At 39.0% G+C, this 19,406-nt stretch overlaps 1 protein-coding gene across 6 annotated transcripts in view; it reads left to right on the top strand.

Annotated features, from left to right (window-relative positions):
* Positions 1–19,406, top strand: part of AKAP13 (A-kinase anchoring protein 13) — a gene marked incomplete at its 5' end in the record, with an annotated part of 342,651 nt that overhangs the window by 122,378 nt on the left and 200,867 nt on the right. For all 6 annotated transcript variants that reach the window (XM_082649215.1, XM_082649216.1, XM_082649217.1 and 3 more), the window contains one exon: positions 8,832–8,979. In XM_082649215.1, coding sequence (XP_082505341.1) covers positions 8,832–8,979 — 148 coding nt within the window. The remainder of the gene's footprint in view (positions 1–8,831; positions 8,980–19,406) is intronic.

The raw sequence follows: 19,406 nt of genomic DNA on the forward strand, positions 1-19,406 counted from the left end.
TAAAATAAAAATTTTATACTAGCAGTAAAAATTATGAAATAATAAAATAAACTAAAGGAATTGTTTAAAGTAATAAAATATTTTCAAATATTTTAAGGCTCATTTACATATAACATTAGTGTTTAGTATAATATTCATATTTTCAAAATAGCCCCAATATTAATGGTTAGCAGTCCTATTATATGTGATAGCAATAAGTCATTGGAAAATCCTTTAACTTTAATTAATTCAGTCCAGCTTTCTACCTGATTAGTAAGATCAACAATTATATTTTGCCTATATCATATCATCCCCAAAGACTTTTTGTAGTTACTGAGGGTATTGTTAACAAGATGGTTAAAATAAAGAGGAATTTGAAATATTTTAGATGGTGGGAAATTAACTGCATCATGAATCTAGGAAATGATGTTTATTTTAGTTATGAGCTCTCTGGAATACTCAAAATGAGAAAATCTAAGTATTTTAAGTTTTTGGCTAAAGAGGGCTCAATTGTGGCTGCCATTAGCAAAGGGAAATATGGTAAGTCTCATAATCTTTCTTGATGGCATTTGAGTTTGAGTTCCTTTTGGGTCCAAAGTATCCTATTTCTGGGGTTGAGGCATGGGAATAGGTAGATGAATAGTATGTTGTGAAAAGACCCATTTAAGGCTGGAGAAAAATGAAACAGTTCTGTAGTTTGCTGCTTTTCTGGATCTCTCCCTTGTGTGTTCTGAGGATTGCTTAAAAATCATTCCTTTTAAAACTGCAAGTCCTTTAATCCTTGCCTCTTTTAGCATCACTGATCCTCTGTTCCCTGATTTCTCCTTTTATCTGGCTGGCCTTTCCCTGCTTGGTTTGTTTCTCCCTGCCCTCCCCTGAAGGAACCCGGGGTCTGGTCCTTGGCTCTCTTACCGTGGAGACTTCATTGATGGTCAGGGCTTCTTAGTGCAGGTTGACTCTCAGATCTGCCTCACCAGCCCAGACCTTTTCTGACAGCCTGTCCTGCTAACTACCTCTTGGATGTATAATATCTACAATTTCCCATCCTGTTGGTAGATGAAACTTGACATTTAGAGCTTATTATTCTCTTTCTCACAAATCATTCCCATACCCCCTCCCTTTTTTCCTTAGAGAGATACTCCCTTTTCTGTTAATGTTGCTTAATGTTTACTCTCTTCCTATCTTTGTTCAGCCCCCATTGTCAGTTATCATATTTCATCAAATTATTTTCAACCACATGCCTTTCTCACATTTATTTCTTTTTAGATCATCTTGGTACTATAGCAGTTTAAGCCCATTTTGCTTCCTCACACTATGTTTTTGTAATATTTTCCCCAGATGGTTTCCTTGCCTCTAGTCTCTTTTTCCTTCTTAGGATACTGCTGTGAGATAAACCTTTCTAGAACATTTGCTGCTTTTAGCATGTCACCCTCCACTCCTTGACCTCCAATTTTCTCCCAGTACATACCACACAAGGCTGTGTTTTTTTTCTTGCCTACACACAGGTTCAAGTATGAATCTTTTGGCTTGCCATTAATATGCTACGTAAACTGATCTCTGCTACCTTTGTTCGTTCATATAGTTATTGAAAAGCTTCCTGTTGCTACATAGGCATTGTGTGAAGTGCCCCAAAAGACACAGTTCTTGCTTTCCATAAGCCTCAGATTGTGATGATAAGTATGTACGATGTAGTGGACTGAGTGTACACTTAAACACACTCTGGCTCTGTCACACATCCTTGGGTCCAAGCAGCCAGTGTGCCTAGGTTTGAGTTTACCCCAAATGTAAGCGTGTCTCCTGCCTGCTCTCTCCTTCAGCACCTCCGGATACTTCTGTGTCCCTTGTTTTCGGCACCCTCTTCCTTCTTCCTACCTAATATGGGACGTGTCCACAGCCTCTCTTTCTCTTTTATGACCTGGACCATTTTGAAGAATACAGTACCCCTGTTCTACCTATAGACCTTTTGGTGTCTGTCACTTGCTGGCTATTGAACATGTGTTTCTTCTACTGATAATTGCCTCTTTGCACATTTCTCCTTTCTGCCACTTAACTCTGTCTCCTGCACTTAACCTTAGTGTCAGAATTGTGGAACGAATAGACTTTGGAATCCTACTTGGATTTGAATCCCAGCTTTAGCCCTTTCTAGCTTTGTTCTTAGACAAGACATTAAAAATCTTCTGGGTTAACAGTTTTCTCATCTCCAAAGCAGGGGTAAAGATACTCACCCTGCAGTGTTTGCAAAGCAGCTGGTTCTGCCTCCGACCTGCAGAAAATGGTTGTAGTGAGCTTGTGTCCCTTTCTCCTGTCACCAATCTCCTGTCGTGTTTATTGTTTATAGAATACTAATTTGTGATTAAAATGGTTGCTGCGTTGTATTAGTTATTTTTCCTCTATTGTTGGGTAAGAGACAGTTGTACAGGGGTGAGGACAGGCTCCATGCTCCCAGCCTGGGATGGAGTGCCAACGGAACTTTATAAGCAAAGTTTGCTGTTGGTGTAGAGCTTTGTCCACATCTGTGATGATAGAGCATAACATGTCTCCAGTCCGTAAGTCCTTTAAAGCCTTTTGAATTAAACATTTTTTTCCTTATCTTTATGTTCTTAAAACTTTATGTGTGGAAATAATTTCAAATTTATAAAAAGTGGTAAAAAACAGTACAAAGAATACCCAGATATTAGTTACTCAGGATTACACCTGTTAACATTTTACCCCATTTGATTTATCATTTGCACTCTCTAGCTAAAAACCTAGATACATCTACAGTGTTTCCTTTACTATCTGTCAGTAAGGTGCGTATATCCTGGCCTTTTATCCCTGAAGTGCTTCAGTCTGAATTTTCTAAGACTGGAGCTGCTCTCTTATAAATCACAGTAGGGTTAATTACTGGTTTTTAGTTGTCATGCCTCTTTTAGCCTTCTTTAATATGGGACATGTCCACAGCCTCTCTTTATCTTTTATGGCCTTGACCATTTTGAAGAACACAGTACCCCTCTCCTTTTTAATCGAACATTTCTCATTTTTTATTTGTCTCGTGCTTCCTTGTGGTTAGATTGAGGTTTTGTGTTCCTGGTCAGAGTAATGCATAGGTAATTTTATGTCCTTCTCAGGGTATCACATATGGAGGCACACAGTATTCATTTATCTCTACTGAGGATGTTTATTTTGATTATCTGGTCAAGGTTTTGGTAGATTTATTCCCTGAATAAATACTGCTTTTTTTCTTCCTTGTAACTTGTTAGAAGTCTGGGGGGAGACAATGTTTAAGACAGTATACATATCTTGTTAACTCATCAGAATTTCCCCCTAAGTTGAGCATTCATTGAAAATTTTTGCTGGAATCAATTTCTGCCATTATGATTGCAAAATGATAGTTTTACTACTTCAGCACTTTTCCCACTTGGACTGTCAGGCTTCATCATTCCACCATACATAAGAGTTCTCGCTTTTCTTCTTTCTGTCTATTGTTAATATAGATTCATGACGTCCTTTTTTTATTGTTTATAATTCATTACTGTTCTTAATTGACAATTTGGTCTAAAATTGGTCCCAGATTTGGCCAGAGGAAGCTACGTCAATGTGCAGCATGGCAGCATGTCCCCATCCTTTTTTTTCTTTCTGTCAAAACAAGATGTTCCCTTATTTTCTGTCAATTTCCTTATTTTCTATCAAAACAAGATGTTTCAGTCTCATCTTGTACATACCCTGACCTAGACCTGGAAACAGCCATTTCTTTGAGCAGCCTTGGTTCGTTTTAGTGGAGAATGCTATCAGTGACCAAGATCTGAGCATTAGGTATGCTCATTGCTACTGGGTGTCCCTCTGTGGTGTGAGGCTTTAATGAAATTAAAAACTAGCTGCCCTGCGTTTCCAGAGGATAGACTTTGCATTTCAGACAGTGGAAAAGCTGTAGCTGACTGTCAATCTTTGGTTGCTTTAGGAAATGATTATGCAAAATGATATGTCAGTTGCCGGTACTCTTGTATTTAAAGGGGAGAATGAAGCTAATTGCATGGATGCATATAGTATCTGAATTATACAAGGACTCACTTTGGAGTTATTCTTTTGGTACTATAATATTTACCACCTCATGGAAAGATAATACTTTGGAGTAATGCTCAGTATTTACTTAATATTACTTACTTTCTTTGTTTCACTTTTCCCTTATGATTGTTGGGTATAAATCTTGTCATTTTGGCAAACTGGGAAATTGATTTGGGAAGACCTATAAGCCTCCTTTAAGATTCTTGAATAAAAGCTAGTTATTGTTATAACTTCATCATTCTGGGATCCTGCAAGAATATCTGTACTAAATATTTATGTCTGCAAGATATAAAAATTAGCCTCAGAAATGTAACTTAATTTTGCACCTTTTAACTTTGAATATCTGATCATATAAATTATTTGAAAATTTTTTTCTTGGAAACTTCTTATTTTAAAATAATTTCAAATTTACAGAAAAGTTAGAAATCCCATATACCCTAAACCCAGATTCACCAACTGTTAACATTCTGCCTCATTTGCTTAATCATTATCTCTCATTTTTTACCCTGAATCATTTGAGAGTAACTTGTAGACGTGCTCCTTTACCCCAAATACTTCATTGTGTATTTCTTAAGAACAAGGATATTCTCTTACACAACCACAGCACAGCTACCAAAACCAGGAAAATTTTAACATTGGTACGGTGTTAAATGTGTAAACCTCATTCAAATCTGGACACTTGTCCCGTTAATGTCCTTAATAGCAATTTGTTTTTATTGTTCAGGATCCAGCCCAGGATCGTGTATCGCATTTAGTTGGAAAGTCTTTTCAGTCTCCTTAATCTGGAATAGTACTTCAGTCTTTCTTTGTTTTTCATTAGTGACATTCTGGAAGAGTACAGGCCAGTTTTTTTATGTGTGTTTGTTTTTTAATTTTTATAGAAGGCCTCTCAGTTTGGGTTTGTCTGATGTTTTCTTCTGACTAGGTTGAGGTTATGCATTTTTATTAGGAACACTAAGTGATGCTGTGTCCTCAGTGGGTGGGATCAGAAGACATGTGATGTTAGTTCATTTCATTATTTGTGTTGTTAACTTTTTTGATCACCTGATTCATATGGTATGTGCCAGGTTTCTATCTTTCCCTTTGTAATTTATAAGTGAGCAGATTATTTTTAAAAGTAAGTTTTTTATTTTTAAAATAATCCATCTTTATTTTTAAAAATTGGAAAACCAAAGCACAAAGTAAATTAAAATTGGCCTCAATTACTACCTAGGAATAACTACTATTAAAGTTTTGGGGTCTCCTTTTCTTTCTTTTCCAATATGTGTTTTGAGCACCTGCTACTTATTATTCTAGACAAAGGGAATATCTCAGTAAAACATGTTCTCATGGGGCTTACATTCTGGTAAATAATAATAGCTATCATTTATTTTTTTTTATTGAGATATAATTAACATATAACATTGTATGAGTTTGAGGTATACAACATAATGATTTGATATTGCAATTTGATATTGCAAAATGATTACCACAGTAAGTTTAGTTAACATCCATCACATACAGTTACAGATTTTTTTCTTGTGATGAGAACATTTAATATTTATTCTCTTAGCAACTTTCACATGAACAATACAGTATTGTTAACTAGTTAACTGTAGTCATCATGCTGTACAGTACATTATAACTATCATTTATTGAACATTTATTATGTGCCAGTGCACTGCTGTAGGTGCTTTGCTTTTATCAATCATTTAATTCTTAAAACAACCTTATGAGGTAGGTGTGATTGTTGCTCTCTTATGGCAGAGAATTTAGTATACCCCATGTTAAACAGCTACAAAGTGATGTGCCATACTGTGATTCAGGCACAGACCATCCTCTTAACTACTGTGGTGTGGTAACAAGTTATAAGCCAAGTCTGAAAGTTAGAAAACAAATTAAGGTGGTGATTCTGTTCAACTCTTGGGAACAGAGCCATGGCAGCATTGTTGTCTATACCTGAGATGCTTTGTACTTGCCTAGGGTTTTCTCTTACTCCTCCACTCTTACTCCGTGTAAGCAGTGAGCTCTCTTGATTGGGCCTCCCTAAGAAAATTCTCTTACTTTCCCCCTCTTCCCTTCTACTGACCTGTTCTCAATGATGTGACGGTTAAAAAGAAAAAAACAAACCAAACCCTGATTTGTAGCATTTGCCAATTTCAGTGGTGTAAATATACCCATAATCGTTGACTTCAAGGTATCAGTGCTACATCACTGAACACAGAATTGGCAAGAGGTGTGTTGGGAAAAGATGTGCAGTAGCACATCATTATAACAGATACAACAGATGTAAACCTCAAGAGCGTAGATAATAGTAAGATGTGGCAAAAGATTAAAATGTGATGTTTCGAGTATTTATTACATCTCTTTTTAATTTGTTTAATTGTAAGCTTATATCATTTACTTTTTATTTATTTTTTTTTTTGCGGTATGCGGGCCTCTCACTGTTGTGGCCTCTCCTGTTGCGGAGCACAGGCTTCGGACGCGCAGGCTTAGTGGCCGTGGCTCACGGGCCCAGCCGCTCCGCGGCATGTGGGATCTTCCCGGACCAGGGCACGAACCCGTGTTCCCTGCATCGGCAGGCAGACTCTCAACCACTGCGCCACCAGGGAAGCCCTCATTTACTTTTTAATAATGGCCGTGTTTAACACCTGGCTTGTAGAAATCCTGAAAATATGATGCGCTCTCGCAAGCCTGTACAGGCCCGCTCCAGCATGCCACTGCAGTTATCTTGCTGCTGACTTCCCACCTTCAGGAGCCTCATGACTGACACTGTCTTGCTATCTAAGAGATCAGTGCTATCCCTTCTTCTATCATTCCTCCCACAAAACTCCCTATCTCATTCCTCTAATCTCCACCTAACATCTTCCCTGTTTCCAAGGCCTTGTTTGCCCCACACTGTAAGTCACTCTCTCCCATCCCTCAGATGCTTTTCTCTTCCCGATTTCATTTTTTTCCCCCAATCAAGTTACTGTCCCCAGTTAAAGGAAGGCCCCAGACACAACTAATATCTTGGGGCATGGAGAGTCTCTCAGCAAGATGGTAGGTCTAATGTAGAGAGAGAATCCTTGATCTAGAAAAGGATGATCTATTCTTAGATTTCCAGGTTAGAAATCTTAGTGGAAATAATATATATTTTTTTACTTATTAATAAGTACATAAAGGTGATTTCAGTACTATTAATACAGTCCCCAAGATAGGGACTTATATACAAGTCCAAAAGTATAATTCTAAATAGTGTCTGAAGTCAGTGATAATTCTGTTGTACTGACTGTGCTATTCCTGTGTTAGGGTGCTTTGGAGCTTTCGAGTTCAGCAGTCCTAGTAAGTTACAGCTTATTTGTAGTTCTTTCTGACTTCTTACAACAGATTGGAACCCCTGCTGTATACAGGGCGCTACACAGAGTACTGGGGAAAAATAAGAAAGAGACAGGGCTATAGGAAATACTTTGAATTTGGTCTTCAGAATCAACCTGCTGGAGCATTTCTGTTACTAGACTTGATCCCAAGTTTGACTTCATGATTTTTGGTTTTTATTATTTAGTGAAACACTACCTGCTGCTCCTTTCTGCTGCTGGCCATTAAGTTGTGGCCACAGGGAGCCATGGTTCTCTAATAGGCTTTATTACTGCTAAAGTGGAAAGGAAAAAAATGTTTTAAGTAATGGGAATTCTCTCCCCTATTTAACGTTAAAATGGCCTGGCTTTCTCTAAATTGGATTTTCCATAATGCATCATTAAGGTTTACACAGTACTAAACCTCAGTGCTTTAAAATCTTTTGTTTATGGTTACCACATGAATTATATAATGTTTATGATTGGGAGAATGGTAATTAGGACTGTATTTCATAGAATAAATTTAATTTAGCCAGTGACCTCAATTTTTAAAAATGTATAAAATTGCTAGAAGAATATTTGCAAATAAAGGACGAAGATGTCTTAACTTCTAAATAGTTGCAGAGTCACGGGCAGAGTTACTGGCACAAGATTTATGTCTGATTCCGTGGGCTTAAGGGAGGGGTGGATAAAGAAGAGTAGCGATTCCAGATGGTCAGGAAACACAAATTGTTGGAAAAGCGCCCCTCCCATCCTCATAGATTAAGAATATTATCCCAGGCTGAGTGGTGAATATGCTTCAAGAATTCTCACATATTAGCTGTAAGAAGAGAAGGTATTATCTCCATTTATATAGTCAAGGAACCTGAGACTTAGAGGATTTAAGTAAAGTCTTTGTAGATGGAATTTAAACCCAGATTTGTCTGGAGCCCAAGCTCTTTGCACTCTACCACTTCCAGGCCAGCTCTGTTAGAGGCTCACCATGTTTGATGGAGAATGGGTGGACTTGGCAGTGATTCTGTGGGATGTAGAGTTTAGAGAGTTATTGCTGCAAATGGAACACAGAGGTTAAGGGGCATTCTGAGTATAAGGATGTAACTGTTTAATATACTTCCTCCATCCTCTCTGCCTTATTTTTAGATTTTCCTGGAATTTTTACAGAGCTTTTTTAGGGAGCTATTTTACATTCTTTAAAAATTTTTTTCCAAGTGAATGTACCATTATCTTGTTGGTTTACTTATTTGTCTAACCATCTCCACTAAAATGTAAGCTTCAAGAGGACAGAGATCTTATTTTCAGATTGTTTTGTATTCTCAATGCCTAGAATACTTCCTGGCACATAGGGGCTCAATCAGTGTTTATATTTGTATAAACTCACTAGAATGGGCACAGTTTAGATGATACATTTGATTTCCCCTTAAATTAGATGTTTTCTAAAGATAAGCTCCCAAGAGGAACCTTACTAATGCAAACTTGCTCTCTCTTCCCTTTTCCTAGGGCGATTGTGTTGTTACTGTACTGCTCTCTGAAGAGGACAAAGTTGAGGATGATGTAGTGTTTTACTTGGTATTTTCGGGTTCCACCCTCCATCACTGTACAAGTACTCGGAAGGTCAGTTCTGATACGCTGGAGACCATTGCTCCTGGTAAGTATTTGAGTGGAATCTTTACTAGCCTTTATTTATTCTGTGTTCTGGTATAGAGTAATCAGGGTGATAGAACTATTGTTAGATCTTTGTTTTAAATACACTTTAAAGTATTTTATTTCTTGCTTGTTGCACAAAAATCTGAGCCTAACTAGAAATAATTGAAATAAAATGGTGTCATAAATTGAAAGACAGTAATTAAGATCAGCAAAAATATTAATTTATTGGAATGTGGAAGAAAACTAAAACACATTTGAAAGATAAAAGTTCATGTGGTTACTATGGTGTGACTGCATATTTGATTCTGAATATCACTGTGGCAAAAGCAAAGGTAAAATACAATTAGTAACACATTCCTCAGTATCCCTGAGGGAAAGACTAAAAACCTTCTGTAAAAGCCAAAACTTCCCCAAATTAACAGATTATAGTTCATGGTGAAATGAATACTTAATCACTATTGCATTTATCCATTTAACAGAATTAAAAGGAAAATGTTTACTTTAAAAAATTCTTTATAAAGTCATTAAGTCATTGCTGTTTCCACCAGAAGCGGCTGATAACTTTGACTGTCTTTTGACTGACCCCAGGTATCTGAAGGTGTATTGACTCGTGTTTGGAAATGAGCTTCTTCTTTCTTTAATTGACCTTGCTTCAAAGTTAATAATTGGTTAATTTTCATCAGAATACAAAAGAGGGCACATTTAGGGGGAACCCCTAAAAATGTTGACAGTTGACAGTTGAACCCTTTGCCTTTAGAGAATAAAATGGATTTAGTTCTTATTGAAACATTTCCTGTAACCAGTGATTTTATGTAACTCTGATTCCACTTTGTTGAAATAGATGGTGTAAAAAAAGTATTAGTTTATCAAGCACTTTCAGTATCTGGTCTTGCTGGTATTAGATCAGATTGTCAGTTTTTGGTTGCTGCTGTGCTATTTTCCATACATTATCTTCATGTCTGATGCCTACCAGATCCTGGAAGTTAAACCGCATTCAAGAACTGAGATTATGACAGTTGAAAGCTGTATTTATCCTCCTACTCGACAAAAGTGATTTTGAAAATACAGGATTTAAAGATTCTTGGCAATTTCTATGTATATTCCCCCCAAACTTTTAGGGATAGGAAATTTAGCTAGGAGTTCAGCATAGGTACTGACGTTTTCCCTAAAGAGTATTAAGTATCCTTCTTTGTAACTTAAAGCTCTAGTCTTGTTTCCTGTGAAGTATATCATGTCAGAGAGGCTGATCTGGAACTTGACGTCTGCTCCAGCAGGTGCCATCCAGTGTCACCACTGCTAAACATTTCTTATGTGTGGGTGACTGTGAGAAACAGACCCTCAGCTAGGTAGAATCAGTCAGTCCCTGACTGGGCTCTTATTAGGAAGGGAATGGAGGTAATTTTTATAGACTTATTCTTTTCCTGATTTAGAGGTGCTTTAACAGTTTAAGTTTGTGTATGTGTATGTGTGTGTATGTGTTTGTGTGTGCGTATATATAGAGAGAGCGAGAAAGCGTGCAAGTAGACATGAGAATGTTTGAGGAAGGCCGGCTATTACAAGGACATAGCCCTGTGCCCTCACTGCCGTCCTCAGTCACAGGTACCAGCAGAGTCCAGCCTCCTGGTGGAGAGGGATGTGCCTGGTGGCTCGTATACCTTCAATGACGAGGTACTTAAATTAGTGTGGACTGCAAGCAGTTACTCTCCTTGGGTTCACAGACCCACGGTACTTGGATGACAGCCAAGAGCTCTGGGTTTGTACCACATCCTTGTACACTGTCCCCAGCCTACTGTTTTGGAGCTTTAGTTCCCATTTCTTCTCTTGCCTTTGGTCTAACACTTCTTCAGTCTGTTTCAGGCCCCCCTCTTTTCCAGCCCCACCCATCTCTGGGTGTCCTTTGGTACTGACTGACTCTGAGTGCCCTAGACCTGTTGACTCCAGCCAACCAGAATGGGCATTGTATTCTGCTCTTTCCCTCTAATTTGATCTGAATCCTCAGTAATCATTCCTGACCCATTTGCTTGGGGCCTGGAATCACAGTACCTGGTTTCTCCTAATTTTTCACTAATCAGCTCTCCTCCCCTCAAATTATGATCTTAACTATTTACCATATTCTTACAACTTGTCCCCTTTGCCCCCAGTTGGCCTGAATGTTCTGCTACTCACCTGAATTCAGTCAGCCTGCTGCCTGAGGCCCCTAATCACAAGAGAGGTGACAAAGGATTAGAGTCCCTAAAAGGCCCTCTTGTTCAAGCAGGCTGAACAAAGAGTAAGGCAGCATGTGAGACTGTGATACGTGCACGGGTCCCAGTGAGCCTCCCTCCTTGGTGAAGTAGAACCTCTGTTAACTGTTGAAACAAAGGAGATTCCTGAGTGGATCTTGCTGCTCTGGTCGTCACACGTGTCATTTTTCTGTTCACTTGTCTTCTTCAGCTGCTGTCCAGATTGGCCCAGTAATTGTTGTGGAGGGGTGGGTAGAGATAGGGAGACTTTCGGGGGTTAAGTTAGTTTTGAATTGCTTGTTTATATCATGGAGTTAATAGTTTCATCTAGAATTAAACTGCCTTAAATCTGCTTTGGGAGATTTCTTTGGCTTGTTCTGTACTTTCCTTGAGGTCTTTACTCAGATATCACCTTCTCAGTGAGGCCTTTCCTGTCCACCTTGTAAAAATATACAACTGCCTCCTCTCCATGCTCCCTGTTCCCCTTCCCTGCTTTACTTTTCTCCACTGCACTTATCAACTTTGGACACATTATATATATTATTTATTTTCTACTTGCCTCTACTGCAGTGTCAGCTTCCCGAGGGCAAGGATTTGTGTCTGTTATGTTCACCGGTATATGCTAAGAAGGCTTTTTCTGTGAATTCCTACCACTTGATGGGACTGAGTTTCTATCGTGTTGAAACTCATCCTGGTTCTCAGAAGCACCCTTCTAGAAAGGTTGTGCATATGTACGTGCATGTGTACACACACACACACACACACACACACACACCCTTTCTTTTGAAAACTGCAAGTCTGGCTTCTTGAGTTGAATTCTTGGCCTGGGTCAGGGGTCTGTGTTCTCTTTCCAGAGCCACCTCTGATGATTTCAGTGCATCGGTTAGCCATATTGATAGCCTCAAATTTCCTGTCTGTGGAGGGCAGTGTCAGATTAGTCAAGATTCTTCGTGGAAAGTCTGTATTGCTTTGTGCATCCCAGTTACTGGGTAAACGTGCACGGTCTGTTTGCAGCAGCTGCGACCGGGAGGGATATACCTGCGCCCTTTCTGCTCCTGTGTGGGGCTAGCTCCTCAGGTCCTAGCCATTTTGCCGACAATGGGCAGAAAAAGGGCTTTGTGTCTTGATCTTGCTTTGAATGTCATGCTTCATCCAGATTGCTGGCTCAGATTTTTCTTTGAGTTCTTTCTCTGCGTGTTTCACTGTCAGTGTTTTGTACTATTTTAGTTTTCACTAAAACCAGATGATTGATTGACCTTCACAGACAGCTACTCCTTGATGTTAGTCTGTAACCTTTTATAATTTGGGGGGGTAGGGAGATGAGACATTTCTTAATAGTCTCCTGGAAAAAAACCTCTTTGACTTCAGATACTGAGATTACAGTCTATTTTTTTCCTTTTTTCACATTTTCTCACTCTTTTGCTTGTTTTCTGATGAGAAGCTTACAATGAATTGTGTATGTATGTTTAGTTATAAAGAAATTGTAAAGTGATCTTCTCTTACCTTAACACTACAGAAAGGCTGTAGACGTGATACAATCCTCCTTCTTTAAAAATGAAATTATGTTAAGAGTAGTAGCATCTTAGGGGACAGTTAGTTGGAGCCTTTGGAGGCTTTATCTGCCTTTAAATTGTTTGAATGTTTTAAAAGTGCACATGTTATTTTTAACATATTGAATATAGTAATTTTTTAATAAAAACATATTGAAGACTTTGGAAATAATGTCCTCTCTTTTGAAAATAAACTATCTTTGTGCTAATGAACACTAAACAAAGACAAACAAGCGTTATAATAAAATACCACATTCAAAATACCTATGAATTGGCTGGTTTAAGAATATAATTTGCTGTGAAATACATCCTGAAATGAAAATATATCTCTACAGACAAAAGGTGTTGGCGTTTGTAATAAATGAAAGTAAAATATCTCCATTCTTTTCTCTTCATATAAAACAAATCCAACCCCAAATCCCATTTTAACAAAACAGTGATTTTCCTTGAGGGATGAAGCCAACATGTTTTCTTTAAAAGACTATAGGACTGGTAAGTAATATAAAGAAATCAGAGTATCCTTGGAAGGTAATTCTTGGGAGATGCGAGGTACTGTCATGGATTCATTTTTATTACTTAAATGTGAATTTCGACCAAGCAGACAGTAATTGCAGAATGGAAAATGAGACAGGATGTTTAGTGGATGCTCATACTACTTTTGTGAAAGGCTTTGGTGCAGAATCTATCATAAAATGAAATCTTTTTTTTTCAGCATGTCTGTTACTTACTTTTAGACTTCACAGCAAGGGATCTTGTTTGACAGGAAAACTGCAAGCATTCACTGACCCAGAATTTGACTCTGCTGTTTCGTATCTTTCTTTTCTTTCTCACTTAATCAAAGGGAAGGTACTATATGAAGTAGATTTGTTATTAAAAAGAAAGGAAAAAATACATTTACCATGATCAGAAGTCTTTTGTGGCTTAATTAAAAACCAGTGCTTACAGCCCCAGGTCTCAACAAGTAGTCCTGCAGTTAAGTTGTGTGTCTCTCAGTTCTTGTGAACCAAGACTCTGTTTCTATCAGTGGACGTCCAGAGGTTGCCAAATTGAATAACACATTTGAAAAGAAGTTCTAGGCTTTTAACTGGCACAATCAGAGAATCCTGGTGCCCTCTCTCTCTGCCAAAGTAATCAGTTATCCTAAATTACTATCCTAAAATACTCCTACTACAAGGCTGTCTCTAGACAGACATGATTTTATATCTTAAAAGGCTTAAATTACTGTCCCAGTGCTAGTCAGTATATATAGTGGCTATCCTGGAAAAACAAACTGAGGACTAGTTGAAGGGAAGTGTATCTGCTGTCTGCTGTCCTGTTGTAATTGATGCCTGTGTGGATACTTCATCACCTTGGAACTATGAACACAGCACTAGAATGGAGCACACATGTTGCACTGGGACCAATATCCCCCCAAGGGGGTGAGAATTGGTTCTTAGCGGAGTTAAAAAAAACTTAACTCTTCATATAGAGAGCACAGATGCACATATACAAATATATGGTATATCTGTGGTATTAAAGTTTCATAGGATGGTTGTGGCAAATAGAAATGTTTAAAAAGGCTCCTTGGGGAATGACAATGAATAAAAGGTTGAAAAGCACTGCCTTAGAGTAATAAGCTGGATTATATAGCACATCACATTTTTAGTGTTAATTAGCCCCTTTCTCCCCCCAGATGTATCTTTGATACCTATCCCAAATTTGCACATCTACCATTAGACCACCGAAAACTAGCAGTAGGTACATACTTCTGCACATAATCCTATTCCTGTTAGAGTGTGGGTCTGAAGACTGAAAATTTCCTTCAACCCTGTATAGCTACTTCAAAGGGAAGAAAAAGACACCAAATTTTAAAATACTTTTGATGCCAAAATGAAGTAGTAAAAGATATAATTTTTATATTTTCCACCTTGGCTACAAATGCAGCCTTCTGGTAGGAAATGACTGAGTGGGCCTGGACTTGGTTGGCCCAGCAGGCACTTGCAGGGTTCCTTTTTGGATAGCTGGTGAAACAAAGTCCCAATTGTTTCCTTCTCCAAAGAGGAGGCCCGGATGGGATGTGTGCCACTTTTAGCCTAATAGGAAATGAAGTAATTCTTGGGTCATGCTTCAGCAGTTCTGTTTATCTGCAGCACTGTTTCGTTTCCATGGATATGGGTGCTTCATGTAGTGATAAGGAGCCTGCGGAAAAGCTCTCCAACCTCAGGAGCACACACCTCCTGATGTGTGAGCTTAAAGACGTTTGGATTAGATGCTTTTAAGAGGACCATCAGCAGTTACATTTTTGTTTCCCATCTAGGTGCTCCTGGTTGTGTGTTGTTTATTCGGATTCTTCCTCCTTCCCTTTGTTTCTTCAGTTCTGCAGTGTCAGGGGCAGCATTTGCTGTGTTGGGCTTATGCAGAAGCTCTTGATAGAGTAATAGGCATCTCTTTTCCTTGAGTCACCTGAATAGGAGGATTTTAATAGCTAATACTGATAATAAGTACCAGGTTTAGATGCCTGTTTATGCCAGGTGTCTGCTTTGTGTACAGCCATCTCTGATTTTTTTTTTTTTTAAATAACCTGGAAGGTTGGTGATGTTCCCATTTTTGTGCACAAGCGAATAGACTTCAAGGTCGAGTGACTTTTTCAGGTTGACCCAGCCTGTTTGCAGTGGAGGTGAGACTTAAACCTGGTATCTTCTGACTCTACAGCTAGTTGTCAGCATACTTCAGTACCTCTTACAATTCACTCAGTAAGGGTTCCATCTCTCCCACCCCCAAATTTACTTCATACTTCTGTTGTAATCAGCTCGGACCTGATTGTAGCATATATTCAGAAGTCAATTTTAAAAAATGGAATTGAGGTTTAGGCCATGTTCCTTAACAGTTCATCTCTCTTCTTCCCCTGTCTCAATCCTCTGTGGGTATTTCCCTCAGAAGAAGCTCAGTAAAATTTTCAGAACTTCCCCTTTTAAAAGGACTTGTGATTTTTATTTTCTTTTTTTGTTACCAGGAAATTGAGTGGAAGGAAAAACACCACGGAACCAGCTGCAAACCTTGTTACTCTTCTTTATGCTGCAGCTTCTGTCTTCATGTAAAAAGAAGTTAATTGTGGTTATTATGTCGAATTGGATATAGTTTCCCATCCCCATGTTTTTGCCCTGAAGATGTAGACATCGTTAATACTCTGTATTTTGTGTGTACAAAGGCAGTCATAAGACTAATGGCCCCTGAAAACAGTTGTGTCTTTAGAGCTAATTTATGGTAGTAAGAGATTTTATGTGTACAGATGCAGTGACTTCAGTTTTATTAATGGGTCCATATTACATAACCTTTGTTCTTGAAAAATGTTGATTTTTTTTTCTAGATGCTTTATCTGAAAGGTCATAGGGATTAAAAACTAATCTTGTGAACCATTTGAGCCTAATAGAAAACGTGAATATGAGACAGTAGCCCTGCCAGCCTTGCGAGGTGGTTTTCCAGACGGTAGGGGAGGCACTTTGCTCGAGCTCAGTAGTAATTCTTCCAATTTACTGAAAGTTTAATAAAGACTGAGCCAGGAAACCCTCAGTTCTTCACTCTTTTAACCCTCAGTTTTTCTTTGGAAAAAGAAGCCTATAATCATACCAAACAAATTCCAGATTTATGGCACATTTTACTTAGGATGATTCATAGTTTCTCCTTCAGATTGTGAGTTCATGTCTAAAGGGAAAATATTGGGCTAACAATTGGATGGCTTCTCCTAGATATCTATTTCATGGCCTTTGCTGACATTCTACCTTCTCTATTACACGGTTTTGTTTTAGTTCTACATAAATAGAGCAGATGATAGTTTGCCCATCCACCCATCCACCTTCTAAGAGATTCTGCTAAAGCAGCAGAAAGAATTATGCGTGCTTATGCTGCTAAGCACATGTGCACACACAGGTGTGTGCACATGTGCTCAGACATACACACCCCTAAACCACCTTCTGTTTCTCCCTCTTGATTTTCCCCACCCCACCCTAGCCAAGTAAAGTCATTTTTGCAATTTCAGATAGATTTCTGTGTAGATGTAGTACGCCTGCACTTTCCAGTTTTGAGTTAAGGTGGTATTGCTTCACCATGGCTTTTGGCCGTGTGCGTGCGTGCGTGTGCGCCTGTGCAGGAGAGTGTGAGATGAAGTTGAAGATCTGGACTATGGCCTGGACCCTGTGTATATACAGGAGGTGATTTTACAGAGCAGCGATGATGTTGACTTTTAGCAGTGGTGTGACTCGCTTTCTGGCTCAAGCTCTCAGGTGTCTCAGACACCTCTGCACAGGCTTGGGGAAGGAGACGAGTAAGAAATAACTGTTTGGATGGGTGGGGCAGTGGATGTCATTATTGTAGGTTAGTTTATATCTCTTCTAAGACAGAGTGTGTTTAAGTTTTGAAGGTAGAATTCAATTTGGATCCCACATTATTCACATTCTCATCGTTGAATTGTGAAACCTGTAAGTTTAGTTTTTATTGACATTTATTCGTATCTACCTCAAAGGACTGTCAGGAATTTAAAAATGAGCTTAATCCTGAATAAATAGGAAATGTTATCATTACTGGTGAGATTCATGAATGAGAGCCACAACATTCTTAAAGTACAGTCATCTGTCAGTATCTGCAAGGGGATTGGTTCCAAGACCCCCATGGATACCAAAATCTGCAGATGCTCAAGTCCCTTAGTTGGCCCTCTGTATCCATAGTTTTGCATCCGGAGATTCAGCCAACCATGGATCGTAAATATAGTAGTACATATATGTAGTATTGAAGAAAAAAATCCACATATAAGTGGACCCAGGCAGTTCAAACCTATCTTGTTAAAGGGTCAACAGTAATTTTCCTGACTGAAATATGTATTGCTGTGTCTGTCTGTCTGTCTAGTTTGATTGGAAGTGAAATGAGCCTGTATATGTTGTTTTGGGTGATAGTATTACAGAATTTGAGAGGAGTCTTCTAAATTACAGCTCTTGACTTACGAGATTAAGATACTCTCCAGATTTTAAAGTGTTAGAGAAGTTGTCATTTACCTCAGGCCACATAGCTTAGGAAGTAACAAAATAGGTTTGAACCCAGGTCTCTCCTCACACGAAACATCTAGGTGTAGCCTAGTTAATATCTTCCTGAAACTGTCTTTTGCAGAAATTATTCCATCCCTTGAACTTGCTCTCTGCTTCCATTTTTATGTTTTTGAAACTGTTTCTTGTTCCTGGAATCTCTTCCTAAGTTTCTGTCTCTCCCCATCTTCTGCCTGGTAAAACCCACAGGTTTGTACAGCTGGGGAAACCATAGAGCCTGCAGAGGCTGCCCTTATTCTGTACATGAAGAAATTGAGGCCTGGAGAAGCAGAGATGATCCGAGGTCATGCAACTTAGGAGTCTTATAGTCAGGATTTGAGCACAGTGTTTTCCTTCCTTTCCTGTTAGTTTTTCCATGGTACCTTTATTTCCCATTTAAGCCTTCTTGTCTCCATGAATCTTGGGTGTAGGGGCAGACAGGAGAGCAAGGAAACTTGGGTTCAGATTCTAATTCTGCCACTTAGGAGCTTTATAACCTTGGACAAATTACTTAACATTTTTGTGACTTGATTTCCTCATCTGGCAAGTGGGGATAATAATAGTACCTACTGCTAGGGTTGTTATGAGAATTAAATGAACTGTTATTAGGAAATCACTGAGGATGGTGCCTGGCACAGAGAAATTATTAGAGAAGTGATAGATAGATTAGATAGATAGATAGATATTATTAGAGAAGTGATAGATAGAGAGGGAGGGAGGGATAGGATAGGACTATGCATCTGAGTTCTGAGGGTTGCAGTGAAGAACCGCTGCGGTTGGAGAGTTGGGAGCAGGATGCCTATGGAAAAGGTCCTTCTTGACTGCCACCTTTCTTTTGCTCACCTGTGAAATGCACTGGTCCTCTCTGGTGAGTCGCATGGTATGTGTTTCTTTAGAACCCACCCCATTTTGCAGTGATCTGCAGCTTGGTTGATTGCCACCTAATAGACTATAAACCTCTGGAGAGCTCAGATTCACTGTGATTAGCTTCTGGTTACAGTGTGCTAGGCTTGGTGGATGTCCACATGTTATTTTTGGCTGCACCGAACAGCTCACGGGATCTTAGTTCCGCGACCAAGGATTGAACCTGGACCCCAGCAGTGAAAGCACCAAGTCCTAACCACTGGACCGCCAGGGAATTCCCCAGATGTTAGTCGTTAAATGTTACAGAACAGTTTAGAAAAACTACTTTCTGCCAGAAAAACACCCAAACCTTTATTACCTGAATCAGTTGATTTGTTTATCCTGATGTTGTTGTCTTAATGTAATTAGGCTGGCTGCCCTTCAAAGAAAGATTAAGATTCTTTTTTCTGATTTCATTTCACATAGTAGACATATAAATTCAGCATATTTATTGAATTGAAATACAAACATGGGTGTATACACACCGCCGTGCACATGTGTGCACGCATGCATGCCAGAGGATGCTTCACTTTCCCACAGCCTTCATGGAAGGAATTCCACTGGGAATGCAGTGGGAGCACCTTGGTGGAGTTATGCGTTTGTGTGGAGACTGATCTCGGTGGTTCATGGACCCGTTCCTCTTGCTTAATAGTCATACTGGCCTGTCATTCCAAGTGTTGGGCTCCTCACAGGTAGGGATGT

Source organism: Grampus griseus, assembly GCF_964374135.1.
Source record: "Grampus griseus genome assembly, chromosome: 2".
In the NCBI taxonomy this organism is placed as follows: Eukaryota; Metazoa; Chordata; class Mammalia; order Artiodactyla; family Delphinidae; genus Grampus; species Grampus griseus.